The sequence below is a fragment of the Nyctibius grandis genome, chromosome 3 (genome assembly GCF_013368605.1).
Source record: "Nyctibius grandis isolate bNycGra1 chromosome 3, bNycGra1.pri, whole genome shotgun sequence".
NCBI lineage: Eukaryota > Metazoa > Chordata > Aves > Nyctibiiformes > Nyctibiidae > Nyctibius > Nyctibius grandis.
In genome coordinates, this window is record NC_090660.1 from 54417277 (window position 1) to 54435915 (window position 18639).

The following is an 18639-nucleotide window of genomic DNA, read 5'->3' on the forward strand; positions in this document are numbered from 1 at the left end:
TCCAACAATAGGTCCTCTGAAGTTACCTTAGAACAGCAAGCCTTACAGACTAGAAAATCCACGCTTTTCAGAACACCCTTTTTTGTTGTGTTTTTTTTCTTTTTTTTTCTTCAGTGGCATTAGTTGCGCAGTAACTTATAACCACAATTACCAATTTTCTGCAAGATCTGTTTCTCAGTATTCTATACCTGAACACACTGAGAAAGCAGTTATTTGAAAGGTATTTCTAAAGTGGATTTTTATATCCTCAAATAGTTACGCTTCACTTACCAGACATAACCAAGTGCTATCAAAGCATATTAAGAAAAAGTAAACCAGACCAACAAGGAAGAGAGATGTTAACTGTGTAGCTGCATATCTCAAAAGCTTAATAAAATCTAAAAGGTTTTCTACTGCTTCCAGTGAAGAGTGATGCCACAGTAGTCTTTGCCTTCATATACGGGGACAGAGCCTAAACCTGCAGAGGTCTAGTGGATTTCAGTGATTTATAAAACCTCATCTTTATCCTTTGTTCCCCCTCTCCTGCTCTGCCTTGAGTGAAAGGAGGTCGTAGTGAGGTGGGGGTTGGCCTCTTCTCCCAGGCAACTAGCAACAGGACTAGAGTGCATAGCCACAAGCTGCGCCAGGGGAGGTTCAGCTTAGACATTAGGAAAAATTTCTTCACAGAAAGGGTTATTAGGCATTGGAATGGGCTACCCAGGGAGGTGGTGGAGTCACCATCCCTGGAGGTATTTAAGAAAAGGCTAGATGTGGCACTTAGTGCCATGGTCTAGTTGACACAGTGGTGTCAGGTCAAAGGTTGGACTCAATGAACCCAGAGGTCTCTTCCAACGTAGTTCATTCTCTGATTCTGTGAATGTACCTGTGTAAACTCAAGCATCCCTTAAAACAGTCTCTAGAGACAGAAGCCTGTGCATCATTCCCTTCCACCTTAATATACATGCTTATGGGAGCCCACGTACACCTTAAAGGGCATGTTCTGACAACTGAAGGCTTCCTTCCCATTGCTGCCAGCTTGTAACATCAGAAACAGGTGTCCTTACTTCTAAACTAATAAGCACAAACCTAAATCTCTTCTTTCTGGCTCTTTCATCAGACCCATCCTGCCTAAAACCTGAATCTACAACATGTTCTATTAAAATAGAAAATAAATCTATATTTGTGCTGTGTTTACCCACTTGGTATCTTGTAGAGAGATGTACCTTAGTCCTCCAAATGTTTTAATTCATTATAATCTCATTCAACATTTCACTTAAACGCTTTTTAGACCAAATGCACCCATTTCATACAGCTTCAGACTTGTTGTTTAAATGTATTCTTGATTCCTCCAAATACAATGTTTATCCCCTTCAGATTAGCTGCATATAAGATAAAACATGCCCATATTTTAATACTGAACTGACCTTACCTTAGATTCACTACTATTTCCATTCAACCAGTTCACTAGGCAAGTTTGAAGAACTGAGCTTATATTTAATATTTAAAAACCCTGAATCACTTATGGAAGTCATATTTGTTCAGATAAAACCCAATTCTCCAAAAATAAATTACAAACCATGATTCATTTACACTTAGCCTGAATTTTTAAGGAAAAAAAAAATATACAACAGTCATTTTACCCCATTTTTACTTACCACTGCCTCCATATCTGAAATATTTGGTGGTGCATAGGTTGTCTGTACCATAAACTTGTGTTTACTCTTCTCATTTGGGTCATAGTCGAAAGGCTGCAGCATTACTGTTCAAAAGAAAAAACAAAGCATAAAACTCTGATTCTTCAGCTAATCACTGTAGCAAGCATGCTATCCACTTTAGATCTGCTTCTCACTGAATGGACACTGAAAGTTAAAATGCAAAGGCAGTGTTGAAAATAGAGCAGATATACACTAGCAACAGGCACTTAGAGGAAAGATCTTGAAGTTCTTCAGAGTCTGGTGTAGCTGACATGATTACTTCTGTAATTACTATAACTAAAAGACATTTCATATACAAGTATGAACAAACAGATCCTGTAAGATGTAAAAAAAAAAACCAAACACCACTGGACTTTTCTTTGGAATGAACACATTTTATGATTAAGAGTGTGCAAAGATAAAAGAATTGTAGCACACATTACGATGGTTACTCAGGGGAGGGGAAAAAAAAAAAAAGAGAACCTACATTAGGTAGACCACCAAGCAGTGGGGCAAGTTCAGATGACTTCTAAAGCTATATTCGTCTAAGCTGGGAGCAAAACTACTAAAAATGCAGGAAGTAAAGCTGCCTGGGGCTTTAATAATACATCTTTAAGCCACTTTCAAATTGAGCTCTTAAAAAAAAATTTATAGTGATTATTTTTGTAATAACTACACATTTTATTCAGGTTTTAATATTTGTAACTCTAAGTCCAGTCTAACAGTTAACATTTGTCCAAAAGTACTCCAAAATCCAGGTACACACTTTAATTCTGTGGCAAGTTTTGGTCCTCCACCGCATTTTACCCTAAGAGGGGTGGGATTCAAAATCAAATTCCCTGTAAAGGCAGCTCTAAGTGAAACATTAAAATAAAACTTATAATATCTGCTCCTTGCATTTTATCTTATATATTTTCTTTCTGCTTTTTCACCTTTCAACATATTGTACTACAGGTTTAAAAAAAACAACAAAACAAACAAAACCAAACCACCTTCTGGATCAAACCAGACCTTTTTGACACATTTGTGCTACAAGTATCAGAGGCAGAGTATGCAAGTGCTTCAGACTTTCTGAATGACAGCCTTTTCACTGTACTTTCAGCTTTCCAAAGTTGAAAACTGTTGGTCAAGAACAGAAACTCGTGTTTCTGAAGTTATTATTTTGAAGTGTGCACAAGCTCAGTGAAAAAAATTACATCATTCATAGCCTTCATTATTTCTACAGCACTACAATACTTTTAAATGAAAGCTCTAATTACAGAAGCACAGTGCCTTCATCTATCCAAGTTGTACAAGGCCATCCAGGAGCAGACTATGTTTTTACACCACGTAGCGGTTGTCCAGGTCACCCTGGCATCACTACTTTGTGTGTGGTTTCTTTAGTTCAAAGGGACTGAAGTAATATGACGTCTATAATACAGACCAGGAGATTAGAACTTTTATAGGATATAGTTGCATATGCAGGGGCATAATATAAGGGTTTGCAGAAATACCCAAATACACAAGGTTTGCTATAGTAGTGTTGGGGGACTACTGAAGCAGATGGATAGATACACAACCAGCAGAGTCTACCTTCAACCATACTGCCTGTTTGGAGCGGACCCTGAAACGACTGTTACCTTAGCTCCCTTTTCTCCTTTCAGAGACAAGCAGTTGCCTTACTCCAGGTGGGACTACAGGACCACACAAGTTATCTTTAAATATATGTGTATGTAGGTACACTTGCAACTTGGTCTACCAGATGAGGAGGACTCTGACAGTGTACATACACTTGTCTTCCACAGAATGGGAATTCCAGTTCGGCATATCTTTACACAAAATTAAAAGGGAAGCTGAAGTAGTTTTAGATAAGGATTAAAACCAAAATCCAAGAATTATATTTATGGAGTCCCATCAACAGGTATCTGTATATTTACCTATTTCACAGCAATGAAAAAGCTATAGCAGAAATAGTGATTTAGCTAGAAAAACACACTGTATGCTCTGAACAACCTTCCGATATATTCTAAACCAATTCAGTCTGTAGACTGTGATACTGCTACCGTTTTCAACAATTCAATTATATTTTCCACGATTCTGAATCTTCATTGGATATATAGTTCAACACACTTCCCCTTCCACAGAGGGTAAATTCTTCGTGGTAGGACTGAACTGCATTTGTTTATAAAATACTAAGTACAGTATCAAAATTACTAACTTGGCCTTTCCAAATACACTAGTACCTATGAAAAAAGTTACTTCTAAATTTAATTACACTGCCACATAACTTTAAGCCTTAAATACTAGTTAAAAGTTGCAAGTGTTTGCTACATGATGATTATATCTTTTTTTTTTTTCCTTAAATGTTACATACAGCATAACCAAAGGATAAGTGAATAATCTGAATCACATATATTTCACAAATAAAGCACATAAAGGAACTGCAGTATTTGACAAGCTTTCAAACAATCCTATTTGAAAAGCTTGAAAAGTCAGGTTTCCTCAATCATTGGTCTCACTGTGGTCCAAAACATAACTGATCAAACTAAATGCTTCTTCCAGATATGGATGCTATAACAATTTATCTCTAAGAATTGTTCCATCAACAAACTACTGAATAGCATGCAGTACTTCAGGTTCCTAAAGCCAAGGGAACAGATGGAGTAACTTGAAAGATGGCAAAGCCAGCTTTCCCTCATCAGAGAACTTCTTCACATGCTGGCAGAATCCTTGGATAACTAGTTGAATAACTTTATGTTCTTTGACCACTCGGTAACAGCTGAAAATATGATTGAATTGATATGCAGGAGAAAAAGACAATTCACAAATTCAAAGAGCTCTTCAAGCTCTTCACGGTTTTAAGTAATCACGGAAAATCTCACGAATATATGAAGCCACAGTTTTCAACATGTTCCTGGAATTGCTGAGTTGTCCAGAGATCACTTCTAAGGGAATCGCAACTGTTACAAAAGCAAGCCTCTTGTTAATAGGCCTAGTTTTTCTACACAGGAGGGCTTTATCTCCACAAAATAAATCTTATAGGATCTGAAAACCAGAAGGAATAACAGTAACAAGTAACAGCAACGAGTTGTGAAGGAAGAACAGCAACACGCTATATTCTGAAAAGAAAAATCAACAAGTTAACAACAGAAATACAAGATAGGATAATGAACAGTTAATTTAGGGCATCAAGGTAAAGAAAAATGGGTCTTATCAAATTAGTATTTTTGGAAAAAAAGTATAAACATGGCTGAAGAAGGTTACCTAGTGATTCAAAATTACATGATAAACAAAATGCCCATGGACTTCCTTAAAATGACTGTTAAATCACATCAACAATGAATTTGACTCTGAATCAGCACAATGCATTATACAGGCTGAAGAAAGCTAACATTATCTCAACATTTAGTTTTGAACACAGAGTTTCAGCCCATGTCATCCTACAGTTATTTCTCTCTGCACAACAATGTGAGAGAAATCTATTTTTAATTATATGAAAGATGAGTAAGCACTGAAAACATGCACTTGAGAGACTGATGAGATAACAAAGTGGGTCACTAGAAAAATTATCTGCGTACTTGGCTGTCCTGGTTTGGCCTAAACCAGGCCGATTTTCCTTTCAGTGATTTTTACTTTCAGCTAAGTCTCCTCTAAATAACTGCACTTTCTGAAACTAACTGCATGTTTTTGCAGACAGTGTCTGCTTCCAGGACTGATAACGCTCGAAGTTTGTAGTTATCGCTGAGGCACCGGTAGGGATGTTGTGCAGTAAGGCTCTTGCTGTACTTTTTTCTTAGAGAAACCAAGGTCACCGCTGGATTCCTCACTGCTTACAAGTGAAAAGCTGAAGGGGGGGGGGTCGCAGCTGCAGGGGGGAGCAGACAGGGCAGGTGACCCAAAATTGACCAACGAGGGTATTCCATCCCATACACGTCATTCTCGGTATAAAGCGGGGGGATCACGAGGGTCTCGCTCCTCTTGCTCGCTCTTGCTTTTTTCTGCTATGGCTGGTGTCCAAGGAGGACTCCGACTGTTTTCCTGCTGCCCCCGATTCTGATCTGCATCCCTGAATCCAGCTCTCGACCGTCGCTAGGCCCAGCCTGGGCCTTCCCGGAGCCTGCCCTGCAGTGCCGGTGGTGACGTTGCCGACATCGGGGGAGCTCGATCTTGGTTTTGTATATATATTTGTATATATTTGATTATTCCAATATTATTATTATACTCTTTTTCATTATTATAGGTTTATTAAAACTGTTTTAACTTTCCAACCCGTAAGTCTCTCTCCCTTTTCCCTTTCCCTTTCCCTTTGGGTGGGGGGGGAGGGTTAACAGAGAGCGTCTGCTGCAGGTTTAATCGCCAGCCCAGCTTTAAACCGTGACAGATTTATTGGCGCCCAACGTGGGGCTCGAGAGAAGCTCCAACAGGTTCCTCTGATAAGTCGAATCCCGGCTCCGGCGGGAGGAGACCCGGAGAGCTCAGCTGAGAGAGTATCAGATTTCTTCCTTTGAGATTTACGAGGGGTTGGAAATTAAAACAGATAGCGAAGATGCTGATGTCATTTTTGAATGCTGTGTTATCTCATCTCTTTATAAAGCCTTTTACAGAGTTAAGTGTAATGATACCTTACTTGCCGTATGCGCTGTTTGTTACTGTTTATGTGCAGTTTATCACTGCTGGGCACTGGTCAATGTGCATTGTTTTGTTATGGCGTTTCATACTGATTTATGTCGTGATAAACTGGGCTGTTACTATTCTGACCGCGGTAGCAGCGATTTTATCTGCGGGCTCCGGGCGTCCTTTAGCTGATTGTGTTAATGATTACACTTCCAATTTTACTTCGGGAAATAGTACCTTCTCCTTTTCTGCCAAGCTGATTCCTCTAGATTTTGTGAAATTCGGATGGTGCTGTCTAGGTGGCATGTTTTTATTTTCGGTTGTCCTGAATGTGTTTCTGATGTGGGATAAGATTAAGTATCGGTGCAGGGACAGGTGTAGGTGTTATGCAGCCACCTCAGATCCTACAGCGTGTGCGGCCGCTACAGCTCGCACCGCAGCTGCTACACCCCCCAAGATGGCCACTGCAGTTACTCAGACTCTAACGAGTCTCAGCACTCCCACGACAGCCACTGCATCTACTCAGACCCCAGCATCTAACGAATCTGTACCAATTGCTCCTGTAACCAGGAAGAAATACCAAAAGAAATCAGCTCGTGAAGAGGAAGATGATGACTCAGAGCCTTCTAAGGCAGAGCCATCACAGGACCCAGGTGAGGGCCCTTCTCAGGCAGAGTCAGGGCCTGACACAGATGGGGGTTCCCTTGATCGTCATTTTAAAGCAGACCCATCACAGAAGAAAGGTCGTTCTAAAGCAGAACTATCACAGGAGGAGGACTCGGATGTAGAGATAACCTACCACTCCTTATCCCTGAAGGACCTGAGAAATATAAGGAAAGATTTCAGCCGTTATGATGGTGAGCCAATTATTACCTGGTTGCTCTGATGCTGGGATAATGGGGCAGATAGCATGCAATTAGATGGCAGAGAAGCCAGACAGTTGGGATCCCTGTCCAGAGATGGTGGTATTGATAAGGCGCTTGCAAGAAAGTCAAACACTATCAGTCTCTGGAGGCGACTCTTGTCAGCTGTAAAGAGCAGGTATCCCTATAAAGATGATGTTATGAGCCACCTGAGCAAATGGACCACTATAGAAAAAGGTATTAACTACCTTAGAGAACTAGCTGTGCAAGAGATCATTTATAGACACCCACGGGAAATTGTAGATCCTGTAGATCCTGATGAAGTGGAATGCAACCGATCCATGTTCCGGAAGGTTGTGAAGAATGCTCCACCAACATATACCCATACATTGTCAATATTAGTCTGGGGAGAAAATGCTATGGCACGACCTAGTGTGGATGAAATGGCTAACTGTATGCGACAGTATGAAGATAGTATTTCTTCCCCACTGCAGGCCCGTGTCTCGGCTGTGGAAAAACTGACAAAGGAAAACAAGGACTCATTTAAACAACTGTCAGACAAACTGTCCAGGATCGAGAATAAACTTGACTCTCTACCTACACAGGCGCGCGTTGCAGCTGTTAAGAGAAAACGCCCTCCTACAGGACCAGCTCAAAGGAAACGGAACACATCACGAGGTATCCTGTGGTTTGCCCTGCGTGGTTATGGGGAAGACATGAACAGATGGCATGGACAACCTACCAGTACCCTACAGGCACGAGTATGTGAGTTGCAAGCTAAAAGAAATACCAGAGAGAATTTTTCTAGGAGGATGGCTGCTCCAGTTACCAGTGAGCAGGACCCCAGTCAGGGTAGATGGGCCTCAAATTCCTTTTTCCAAAGTGTGAATAGGAGAAATGAAGGTCCAGTCCCTGTGAGCAGCACAAATCCATTTCTTGATTAGGGGGGCCCTGCCTCCAGCCAGGTGGAGGAAAGGGACAACCGAGTTTATTGGACTGTGTGGATTCGATGGCCTGGCACATCAAAACCACAAAGGTATCGAGCCTTGGTAGACACTGGTGCACAGTGCACCCTAATGCCATCGGATCATAAAGGGGCAGAATCTATCAGTATTTCAGGAGTAACAGGAGGATCTCAAGTGTTATCTGTATTGGAGGCTGAAGTGAGCCTAACTAAAAATGAATGGAAAAAGCACCCCATTGTGACTGGCCCAGATGCTCCATGCATCCTTGGCATAGACTACCTCAAGAGAGGGTATTTTAAGGACCCAAAAGGGTATAGATGGGCCTTTGGTGTAGCAGCTGTAGAGACTGAGGACATTAAACAGCTGTCTACCTTGCCTGGCCTCTCAGAGGATCCTTCTGTTGTGGGGTTGCTGAAGGTTGAAGAACAACAGGTGCCAATTGCTACTACCACGGTGCACCGACGACAATATCGCACCAATCGAGACTCCCTGATCCCCATTCATAAACTGATTAGACAATTAGAAAATCAAGGAGTGATTAGTAAGACTCGCTCACCCTTTAATAGTCCTATATGGCCAGTGCGAAAGTCTGATGGAGAATGGAGATTAACTGTGGACTATCGTGGCCTAAATGAAGTTACGCCACCGCTGAGTGCTGCTGTGCCAGACATGCTAGAGCTTCAATACGAACTGGAGTCAAAGGCAGCCAAGTGGTATGCCACCATAGACATTGCTAATGCATTTTTCTCTATTCCTTTGGCACCAAAGTGCAGGCCACAGTTTGCTTTCACCTGGAGAGGTATCCAGTATACCTGGAATCGACTGCCCCAGGGGTGGAAACACAGTCCTACTATTTGCCATGGACTGATCCAGACTGCACTAGAAAAGGGTGGATCTCCAGAACATTTGCAATACATTGATGACATCATTGTATGGGGTGATACAGCAGCAGAAGTTTTTGACAAAGGGGAGAAAATAATCCAAATTCTTCTGAAAGCTGGTTTTGCCATAAAAAGAGGCAAGGTCAAGGGACCTGCCCGGGAGATCCAGTTTTTAGGGATTAAATGGCAAGATGGGCGTCGCCAGATCCCGATAGAGGTGATCAACAAAATAACAGCTATGTCCCCACCTACTAACAAAAAGGAAACACAAGCCTTCTTAGGCGTTGTGGGTTTCTGGAGAATGCATATTCCAGATTACAGCCAGATTGTACGCCCTCTTTATCAAGTGACCAGAAAGAAGAATGATTTTCAGTGGGGTCCTGAACAACGACAGGCCTTTGAACAGATTAAACAAGAGATTGTGCATGCAGTAGCCCTTGGACCAGTCCGTACGGGACAAGATGTTAAAAATGTGCTCTACACCGCAGCTGGGGACAATGGTCCTACCTGGAGCCTCTGGCAGAAAGTGCCAGGGGAGACTCGAGGTCGACCCCTAGGATTTTGGAGTCGAGGATACAAGGGTTCCGAGGCCAATTACACCCCAACTGAAAAAGAGATACTGGCAGCATATGAAGGAGTTAGAGCTGCTTCAGAGGTAATTGGTACTGAGGCACAACTTCTCCTGGCACCTCGATTACCAGTACTAGGCTGGATGTTCAAGGGTAAGGTTCCCACTACCCATCATGCAACTGATGCTACATGGAGTAAATGGATTGCATTAATTACACAGAGGGCTCGAATAGGAAACCCTAATCGCACAGGAATCTTAGAAGTGATCATGGACTGGCCAGAAGGCAAAGACTTCGGAATGCCACCAGAAAAGGAGGTGACACGTGCTGAAGAAGCCCCACCATATAATGAACTACCAGAGGATGAGAAGCAGTATGCCCTGTTCACCGATGGATCCTGCCGTCTTGTAGGAAAGCATCGGAACTGGAAAGCTGCTGTATGGAGTCCCATACGACGAGTCACAGAAGCCACAGAAGGACAAGGTGAATCAAGTCAATTCGCAGAGGTAAAAGCCATCCAGCTGGCTCTAGACATTGCTGAACGAGAAAAGTGGCCAAGGCTGTATCTTTATACTGACTCATGGATGGTGGCAAATGCCTTGTGGGGGTGGTTAAAGCAGTGGAAGCAAAACAACTGGCAGCGTAAAGGTAAACCTATTTGGGCTGCTGAACTGTGGCAAGATATTGCTGCTCGGCTAGAGAAACTAGTCGTGAAGGTACGTCATGTAGATGCTCACGTACCTAAAAGTCGGGCAACTGAGGAACATCGAAACAACCAACAAGCGGATCAAGCTGCTAAAGTGTTCCAAATAGATTTGGACTGGGAACATAAAGGTGAACTATTTTTAGCTCGGTGGGCTCATGACACTTCAGGTCATCAAGGAAGAGATGCAACATACAGATGGGCTCGTGACCGAGGGGTGGACTTAACTATGGACTCTATTGCACAGGTTATCCATGATTGTGAAACATGCGCCGCAATTAAGCAAGCCAAACGGTTAAAACCTCTGTGGTATGGGGGGCGGTGGTTGAAATATAAATATGGGGAGGCCTGGCAAATTGACTATATCACACTCCCTCAAACCCACCAGGGTAAACGTTATGTGCTTACCATGGTGGAGGCGACCACCGGATGGCTGGAAACATACTCTGTGCCCCATGCCACTGCCCGGAACACTATTCTGGGCCTTGAAAAGCAAATCTTGTGGCGACATGGCACGCCAGAGAGAATTGAGTCAGACAATGGGACTCATTTCAAAAACAGTCTCATAGATAACTGGGCCAAAGAGCATGGCATCGAGTGGGTATATCATATCCCCTATCATGCACCAGCATCTGGGAAAATTGAACGATACAATGGGCTGTTAAAAACTACCCTAAAAGCAATGGGGGGTGGAACCTTTAAAAACTGGGATAAGCATTTGGCACAAGCTACCTGGCTAGTTAACACCAGAGGATCCATCAACCGAGCTGGCCCTGCTCAGTCAGACCTTTTACATACAATAGAAGGAGATAAAGTCCCAGTGGTGCATGAAAGGAATCTATTGGGAAAAACTGTCTGGGTTCTTCCTGCTACGGGCAAAGGTAAACCCATTCGTGGGATTGCTTTTGCTCAAGGACCTGGATGTACTTGGTGGGTAATGCTGCAGGATGGTGAAGTCCGATGTGTCCCTGAAGGTGATCTGATCTTGGGTGAGAATACTTAATTCTGAACTGCATGATGTTAATTGCTGCATAATACTAACAGTGTTCATAAGTGTCTTTCAGGTTAAGACAGTGGTGACGAGACCAGAGCTAGCTGCAAGTGGCGTCCAGTAACCTCCTCGAGACTGACATCTTTAACCTGCAACCCGTGGGCACAAACTGTGACAAAACTCATACCATGTCTCCTGCCCTGAGAGACTCCTAGCCAGATGGAAACCCACAATCCTGAACTAAATGAACTTGATGAACTTTTTTTTTTTTCTGTATAGAGATGAATCATAAACTAATGTTATCTGTATATATTTTAAAATGAAAAGTTAGTGGTGATCTGAGTATGACGTGAATGGTATGGAATAAGGGGTGGAATGTCCTGGTTTGGCCTAAACCAGGCCGATTTTCCTTTCAGTGATTTTTACTTTCAGCTAAGTCTCCTCTAAATAACTGCACTTTCTGAAACTAACTGCATGTTTTTGCAGACAGTGTCTGCTTCCAGGACTGATAACGCTCGAAGTTTGTAGTTATCGCTGAGGCACCGGTAGGGATGTTGTGCAGTAAGGCTCTTGCTGTACTTTTTTCTTAGAGAAACCAAGGTCACCGCTGGATTCCTCACTGCTTACAAGTGAAAAGCTGAAGGGGGGGTCGCAGCTGCAGGGGGGAGCAGACAGGGCAGGTGACCCAAAATTGACCAACGAGGGTATTCCATCCCATACACGTCATTCTCGGTATAAAGCGGGGGGATCACGAGGGTCTCGCTCCTCTTGCTCGCTCTTGCTTTTTTCTGCTATGGCTGGTGTCCAAGGAGGACTCCGACTGTTTTCCTGCTGCCCCCGATTCTGATCTGCATCCCTGAATCCAGCTCTCGACCGTCGCTAGGCCCAGCCTGGGCCTTCCCGGAGCCTGCCCTGCAGTGCCGGTGGTGACGTTGCCGACATCGGGGGAGCTCGATCTTGGTTTTGTATATATATTTGTATATATTTGATTATTCCAATATTATTATTATACTCTTTTTCATTATTATAGGTTTATTAAAACTGTTTTAACTTTCCAACCCGTAAGTCTCTCTCCCTTTTCCCTTTCCCTTTCCCTTTGGGGGGGGGGGGGAGGGTTAACAGAGAGCGTCTGCTGCAGGTTTAATCGCCAGCCCAGCTTTAAACCGTGACATTGGCTTACCAAGTGACTCAGAAAAAACTACATGCTTAAAAACAAAAAGATGAAGCTGATACTTTGGGGAAGAGAACTTAATTCTGAAAAGCACTGTGGAATCACTGTAACTGAACAACTGCACATGAAAGCATCTTGGGGTCACTGTAGCTGAAGAACTGCATGACAATCCAGTAACACAGAAAAAGGGGTATCAAAGATTCTCAGCCATGCAAATTGAAGAGCCGAGCCGTGTGATACTGTTTCCCTTCATTGGTGAACCTGAAGCTGAAATATTGTTTACAGCTCCAGTATTGCCTCATTTAAAAAATGAAAATATTCAAAGCATTAAAAAGATGATTTGCAGCTATGAAAACACACTTTACAATAGGCAAATGGACTACTTCAATCTCTTCAATTCCCTGAAGAGAATGTCCAGCAACATCTTGATCACGATGTATGACTACCCACGGGAAAGATCCCCAATAGTAATCAAACAGACAGTTAAGACTAAATTGCTGTAAGTCGAAGTTGAAGACAGAAATAAAATAGGCTTTTGACTACTTGAATCTTGAACCAATTCTCAGTAAAATGATCTTTCATCGACAAGATGCTGGACTGTCCATGGTAAGCAATAATGAAGTCCTACAGATCATATTAGATTAGAAAACTGATGTCTCTCCTACAAGGAAAGTTACTCTAAGATTTTAATCAATCAAAGCTTTCCTGAGTTATTCCTTGCAATATTTGAACGTATCACCTGAAGCTAGTTCTCCAGCTTCTTTTAAACTTCCCAAAGGGTATAAGGATATGAACCTGAAAAGCTCTGAGGATTGCTCCATGCTTCCCTTTTGCTTTGCTACAGCTCTCCAAGTGTTCTACAAAAATCAGCTTTCTAGACTTAGGAGATCTAGGAGCTCACACCTGTATTGCCTGTGACCTCTACAACCTATAAGACCACAGCCTATAAAATGGGGATTCCCCTCTCCAAGTTGGGAAATACGGTACGTACAGAGAAACAAAGAGCTTCTCACCTCTTACAGCCAGTGGTTTGAGAATCCCCTTTATTCTGGAGATTCCTACCTCAAAATGATTGAGAGAACGACTTAAGAAAATCATTTACCAAATCAGAAGACTAATACCTAGTCTTCTCCCATTTTCTTCAGAATGTCTACTCCCACGATTACTAACACCCGGTCTTTTTGACATTGTATAGTCCAGTATAGGATTAGACCATTATATGTCCAGCTATCAAAATTCTGAGGGCTGTCAGAATGAAGTATGTAAGCCAAACCTATATGGAGTTTCATGGAAAAAAGGAAAATATTGTCTGGCTTCAGGGCTCACATTCTGCTGAAAAGTAAGGATTCTTTTTTTGATCCCCTCACCCAAAAAAACAAAAAAAGAATAAGTGGGTGTGTCTTTAGTGAAATATACTAGATTTTTCAAATTTAAGGGCTACAAACTACTCCACCTACCTAAAATAACAGAAAATATAATTTTTAAAAGCAATTTAATAATACATATACTACTGTGATAAATGGAAGAATTATGAAACAATAGAGTTCAGGGACCAATACTATGGTCAAAACAACTAGCCTACAATTGTAAATGAATTTTTTTTTAAAGGCAATGAACTGTCAAATGTTAAACTTCAAACGCAGAGCAGTCAAGCAATGCCCTACTTCAAGATATAAGCATGATTATAGAGATCTGAAGCAAAGGTACTGTTAATGTCACTGCCCATTTTGAACTTTCTTTTCCTTCTTTCAGAGAGAGCTGCAGATAAATGTGGCAAATGGCAAGTATTTCTGTATGGAACGGTTTTCATGTATCATTGCAGCTCTACATCAAGCTGACATTGCACTAATGAAGGGGAATAGTTTTATTTTTAAAAAAATATTTTTAAAAAATTGATGTACTTCAAACAGCCTCTAAGATCAAGCATTAGAGAACTTCATTAAAGGCCTAAAACCACCTAACCTACAATTGTATATATTTGTTTTTACCTGAAACAATTACAGACGATCCTGGGTCAATAATTCCACTGTTTGGCCTCACACAGTATCGACGAGGCGCTGTGGTCTTCACTTTGAAGCATACTTTTCTATCTGATGGATTTCGTAGTTTAAGATTTGTAGTTACTACATCTGTAAAGGGACCTGAAAAAGGGGTTGGTTTTTTTAAATATGCATGTATCTCTGGAAAAGAAATCTGTTTATACAGTACAAATTACTCTTAAATATACTCTATATAAATTATATTACTCTTAAAATATAACTTGATGGCAACAAATTTCTAAAAGCAGGCTAAATCATACATCCGTTAAGCACATACACTGTTACACGCAAAGCACGCTCTATCACCTTAGTTATAATAATATACATTACAGCAATGAACAAATAACTCTTAAATAGTATGACAGACTCAAGCTGCTGGCACGAAAAGTTCATATATACATATGCTAATTTTACCAAATCGTTCTTAACATTTTAAATACCTAGAAGGTAACGGTCATATGCAAAACTAAATTTTGCTGGATTCTTCGAAGCAACACAGTCTTTGGAATGCTTTCAAATGTTTAAAGAAAGAAAACACTGTGATACTGAAACATACTAACTGCTCTTGACATTTCAACTTCTGTTGTGTTCCTGAGCTCCTATAGACTTGACAGAAACAGACATAAACCTCATCTTTTAAGCTCAGAGTATCATCTTTCTTGTCTATTTTGTTTATGCATATATACTCTAACTGATCCACAGAAAAGAAGTTGTAGTTGCCATATTTACATATTCAATGCAGTGTATTCTCTAAACTGTGTTTATGTTAAACCATCAGGATAGGAATTGCCTCTAAGGCTGAACTGGACAAGAGGCATAATTTCAACGTCAAGATGCAAAAGCACATCTTCCAACAGAGATCACCTCTATATGATGCCATAGAGTAACAGCACAAAAAGCAAGTAATCACAGTGTTCTGAGCTGTGTTAATCTCCCTTATGCTTGTGTCCTCTGAAAGCAAGACTGCACAGGCACTAAAAGAATGTAATGTAGAAAATGGAATTTCATATGAACATGAAATTTATTCTATAATATTTCACGTGTACATTAACTTTTAAGAACCTTCTTTATCGTTCTTTTAAAATGTTTTTTACACATTAAATTACTACAAAATAATTTTCACCAGTATTGAAAACATGACAACTACTTTTCCATTAAGAAAACACAAAGAAAGCAAACTTTAGAATAAATTGGATTAAATACATACGTGATACGAACAAGTGGTAAGTTACAACAAAACCACTAATTCCATGAGACAAAGGTAGTCAATTCTTTTCTGAACACCTTATTCCACAGAGGTATCTGGACTACTCTGAAGGAAATGGTACTGGCCACTATCAAACATGTGACTACACTAGAGGGCTCAGTATCTGACCGATGTCTTTGTTTCTGCAACTCTCTCGCATTCTGAATCCTTGATTTTGAGAGAGGGCTAAACAGAGTCTTGACACAAAACACCGAGATACATATCAATAAAGGACTAAAACAGGAATTACTGAGAACCAGAATACCAAGATGTAGTTGAAGGTACATGTGAGCTAGATTTACATTCAACAAGACTCTTTTGAGAAAATAGGAACTGGTATTACTTGTGTGAAACTTCATTTCTAATGTGGCTTTATATGGTGGACGGAAGAGTCACCCTCTCAATCCAAGCAAATTTGACACAATCCCCATGAGGAAGATTTACAAAACTACTTCAAAGTCTCCTGTCACTTACTTCTCAAAGGCTCTTGCAGGATCCGGTTGCATTTACTTATAGAACGTGATCCAAAAATAACTCCCATCACCCACACCACAAGTAAAATCAGGCAGCTGAACACACCTCTAAATCTAAGGCTGGTGATGCACTCAGAAAAGACCAAACATTTATTTTTTTGAGCTACTCAAACATTTTTGAGGAAGTTATTCTCAGAGTTTTACTAATAGCCACCTAGGCATTGCCTTTGCAGTGCCCAGCAGCATACAGCACCTTGAATCTGGCTTTCAAAGGTGTGGGTTGCTTTTTTTTTAATTGCAATGCTAGACAACCTGAGGAGCTCTCTGCTCCTCAATCTTCTCAAGTACTACTACTAAGGAAATTCTGCTCAAATGAAAAAAAAGGTTCAGTTCAGAGGCTCATTTTGAAAGGCACAACCATCAAGAAGAGGAGCTATCCTATTCAAAAATAGCTTATTTCAAGACAAAGCAGCAGTGAATTTATAAACTGATGATAAACTGTTTTTTTTAAACTTTAAAAAAAATATATGTTCTGTTTCTTTTGAGACATGAAAGGTCCCCTCATGCCTGCCTTCTCAAAGTGCGTAATAATGAGATAGGATTCAAAATACTCTTCTAATTATTCTGATATTTACTGTCAGTTCTAACACCACAGATAATTTAAAAAAAAATCCGCTTTTGTCCCTCAGGTACATGAATGCAGTGACCTCCTTTGCGTTTCCTGGATACTTCCCAAAAAAGAACCTTTAGCTCAGGGATGTTTTTTAGTATCAGACAGTTCTTTCAGAGTGGACTGAAATCCTTCTCAAGGCCTAGAGCATCCTTCTGACAGCTTTACCTTTCACTTGCTTTCTAAAAGCTTTAAAGAAAAAAAAGCTGTATAAAGGTTCTCGAGACTCACAACCATCAGATTTAATACATAGCTGGCAACAAACTGGTGCATGAAAGACGACTAAATTTCACTGTTCCTGCAGAACCCAGTTATTTTGGTAGTTTAGTGGCATACCAACAGACAGCACTGACCTGAGCATGGACAGGCAGGAGCAGACACAAGGACAGTAAATCAGAAAAAATATCTTATTACCGTTCAGAGGAGCTGCGTGATCTAAATGAGCACGACATGTCATTCAAAAAAGAAACCATGCAACATTCACACAAACATAAATACCGCTACCCTTTGGGGAGTGGGGAAATAAAGTACAAGCTGGCCCTAACAGCCTGAGTGCAAAAGCCTAAATCATGATGGTTCCTTGAGAAAAACAAGAGACGGGGTGGGGGGGGAAGGAAGAACCAGGAAGGAGAAATGTTTTAGACCATACTGCACAGACCGCATCTAAACAAGGAAAAGAACAGGCAAAGATAGATACAGATGTTCTGCACATGCACCAGGATGGACAAATGCATGCCAACTTCATCCCAGAAAACATACAGCTATGCTAGGACAGCATTATATTCTCAAAAGGAGCATCTCACTCGCTGTTTGCATGACACCCAGGCCAAAGATGGTTTTTGAGGACTTAAATCATGTCTAACTGCGCCCTGCACCCACCACACAAAATACCTCATGAGTGTTCAACTACTGTTTGCCCAATACTTCTGTTGTAAACTGCTTAAGACTATTTTTTATCTTATATTTGTACAACTTAAGACAATGGACTTCTGGATCTGCAACTACAGTTTTCAGAAGCTGTGGTGATTTAACTAATAAAATCCTCAAGCTATACTGATATAACTATGATGTCTAATGACAAGAGATCATTGCTTTATACAATCATAGAATGGTTTGGGTTGGAAGGGACCTTAAAGATCATCTAGTTCCAACCCCCCTGCCACAGGCAGGGACACCTTTCCACTAGACCAGGTTGCTCAAAGCCCCATCCAACCTGGCCTTAAACGCTGCCAGGAAGGGGGCATTCACAGCTTCTCTGGGCAACCTGTTTCAGTGTTTCACCACCCTCACAGGAAAGAATTTCTTCCTCGTATCTAATCTAAATCTCCCCTCTTTCAGTTTAACACCGTTCCCCCTCGTCCTGTCACTACGTGCCCTTGTAACAAGTCCCTCTCCAGCTTTCCTGTAGGAGGCCCTCTTCAGGTACTGGAAGGCTGCTAGAAGGTCTCTCTGGAGCCTTCTCTTCTCCAGGCTGAACAGCCTCAACTCTCTCAGCCTGTCTTCATAGGAGAGGTGCTCCAGCCCTCTGATCATCTTTGTGGCCCTCCTCTGGACTCGTTCCAACAGCTCCATGTCCTTCTTGTGTTGGGGACCCCAGAGCTGGATGCAGTACTCCACGTGGGGTCTCACGAGAGCAGAGTACAGGGGCAGAATCACCTTCCTCGACCTGCTGGCCACGCTGCTTTTGATGCAGCCCAGGATGCGGTTGGCCTTCTGGGCTGCAAGCGCACATTGCCGGCTCATGTTGAGCTTCTTGTCAACCATCACCCCCAAGTCCTTCTCCTCAGGGCTGCTCTCAATTC

At 41.5% G+C, this 18639-nt stretch overlaps 1 protein-coding gene across 1 annotated transcript in view; it reads right to left on the reverse strand.

The window, feature by feature from the left end:
- The window catches only part of VAPA (VAMP associated protein A), a 40632-nt gene that overhangs the window by 7035 nt on the left and 14958 nt on the right, over positions 1-18639 (reverse strand). The window contains exons 2-3 of the mRNA XM_068396446.1: positions 14398-14550; positions 1635-1738 (exon numbers count right to left, since the gene is read on the reverse strand). Coding sequence (XP_068252547.1) covers positions 1635-1738; positions 14398-14550 — 257 coding nt within the window. The remainder of the gene's footprint in view (positions 1-1634; positions 1739-14397; positions 14551-18639) is intronic.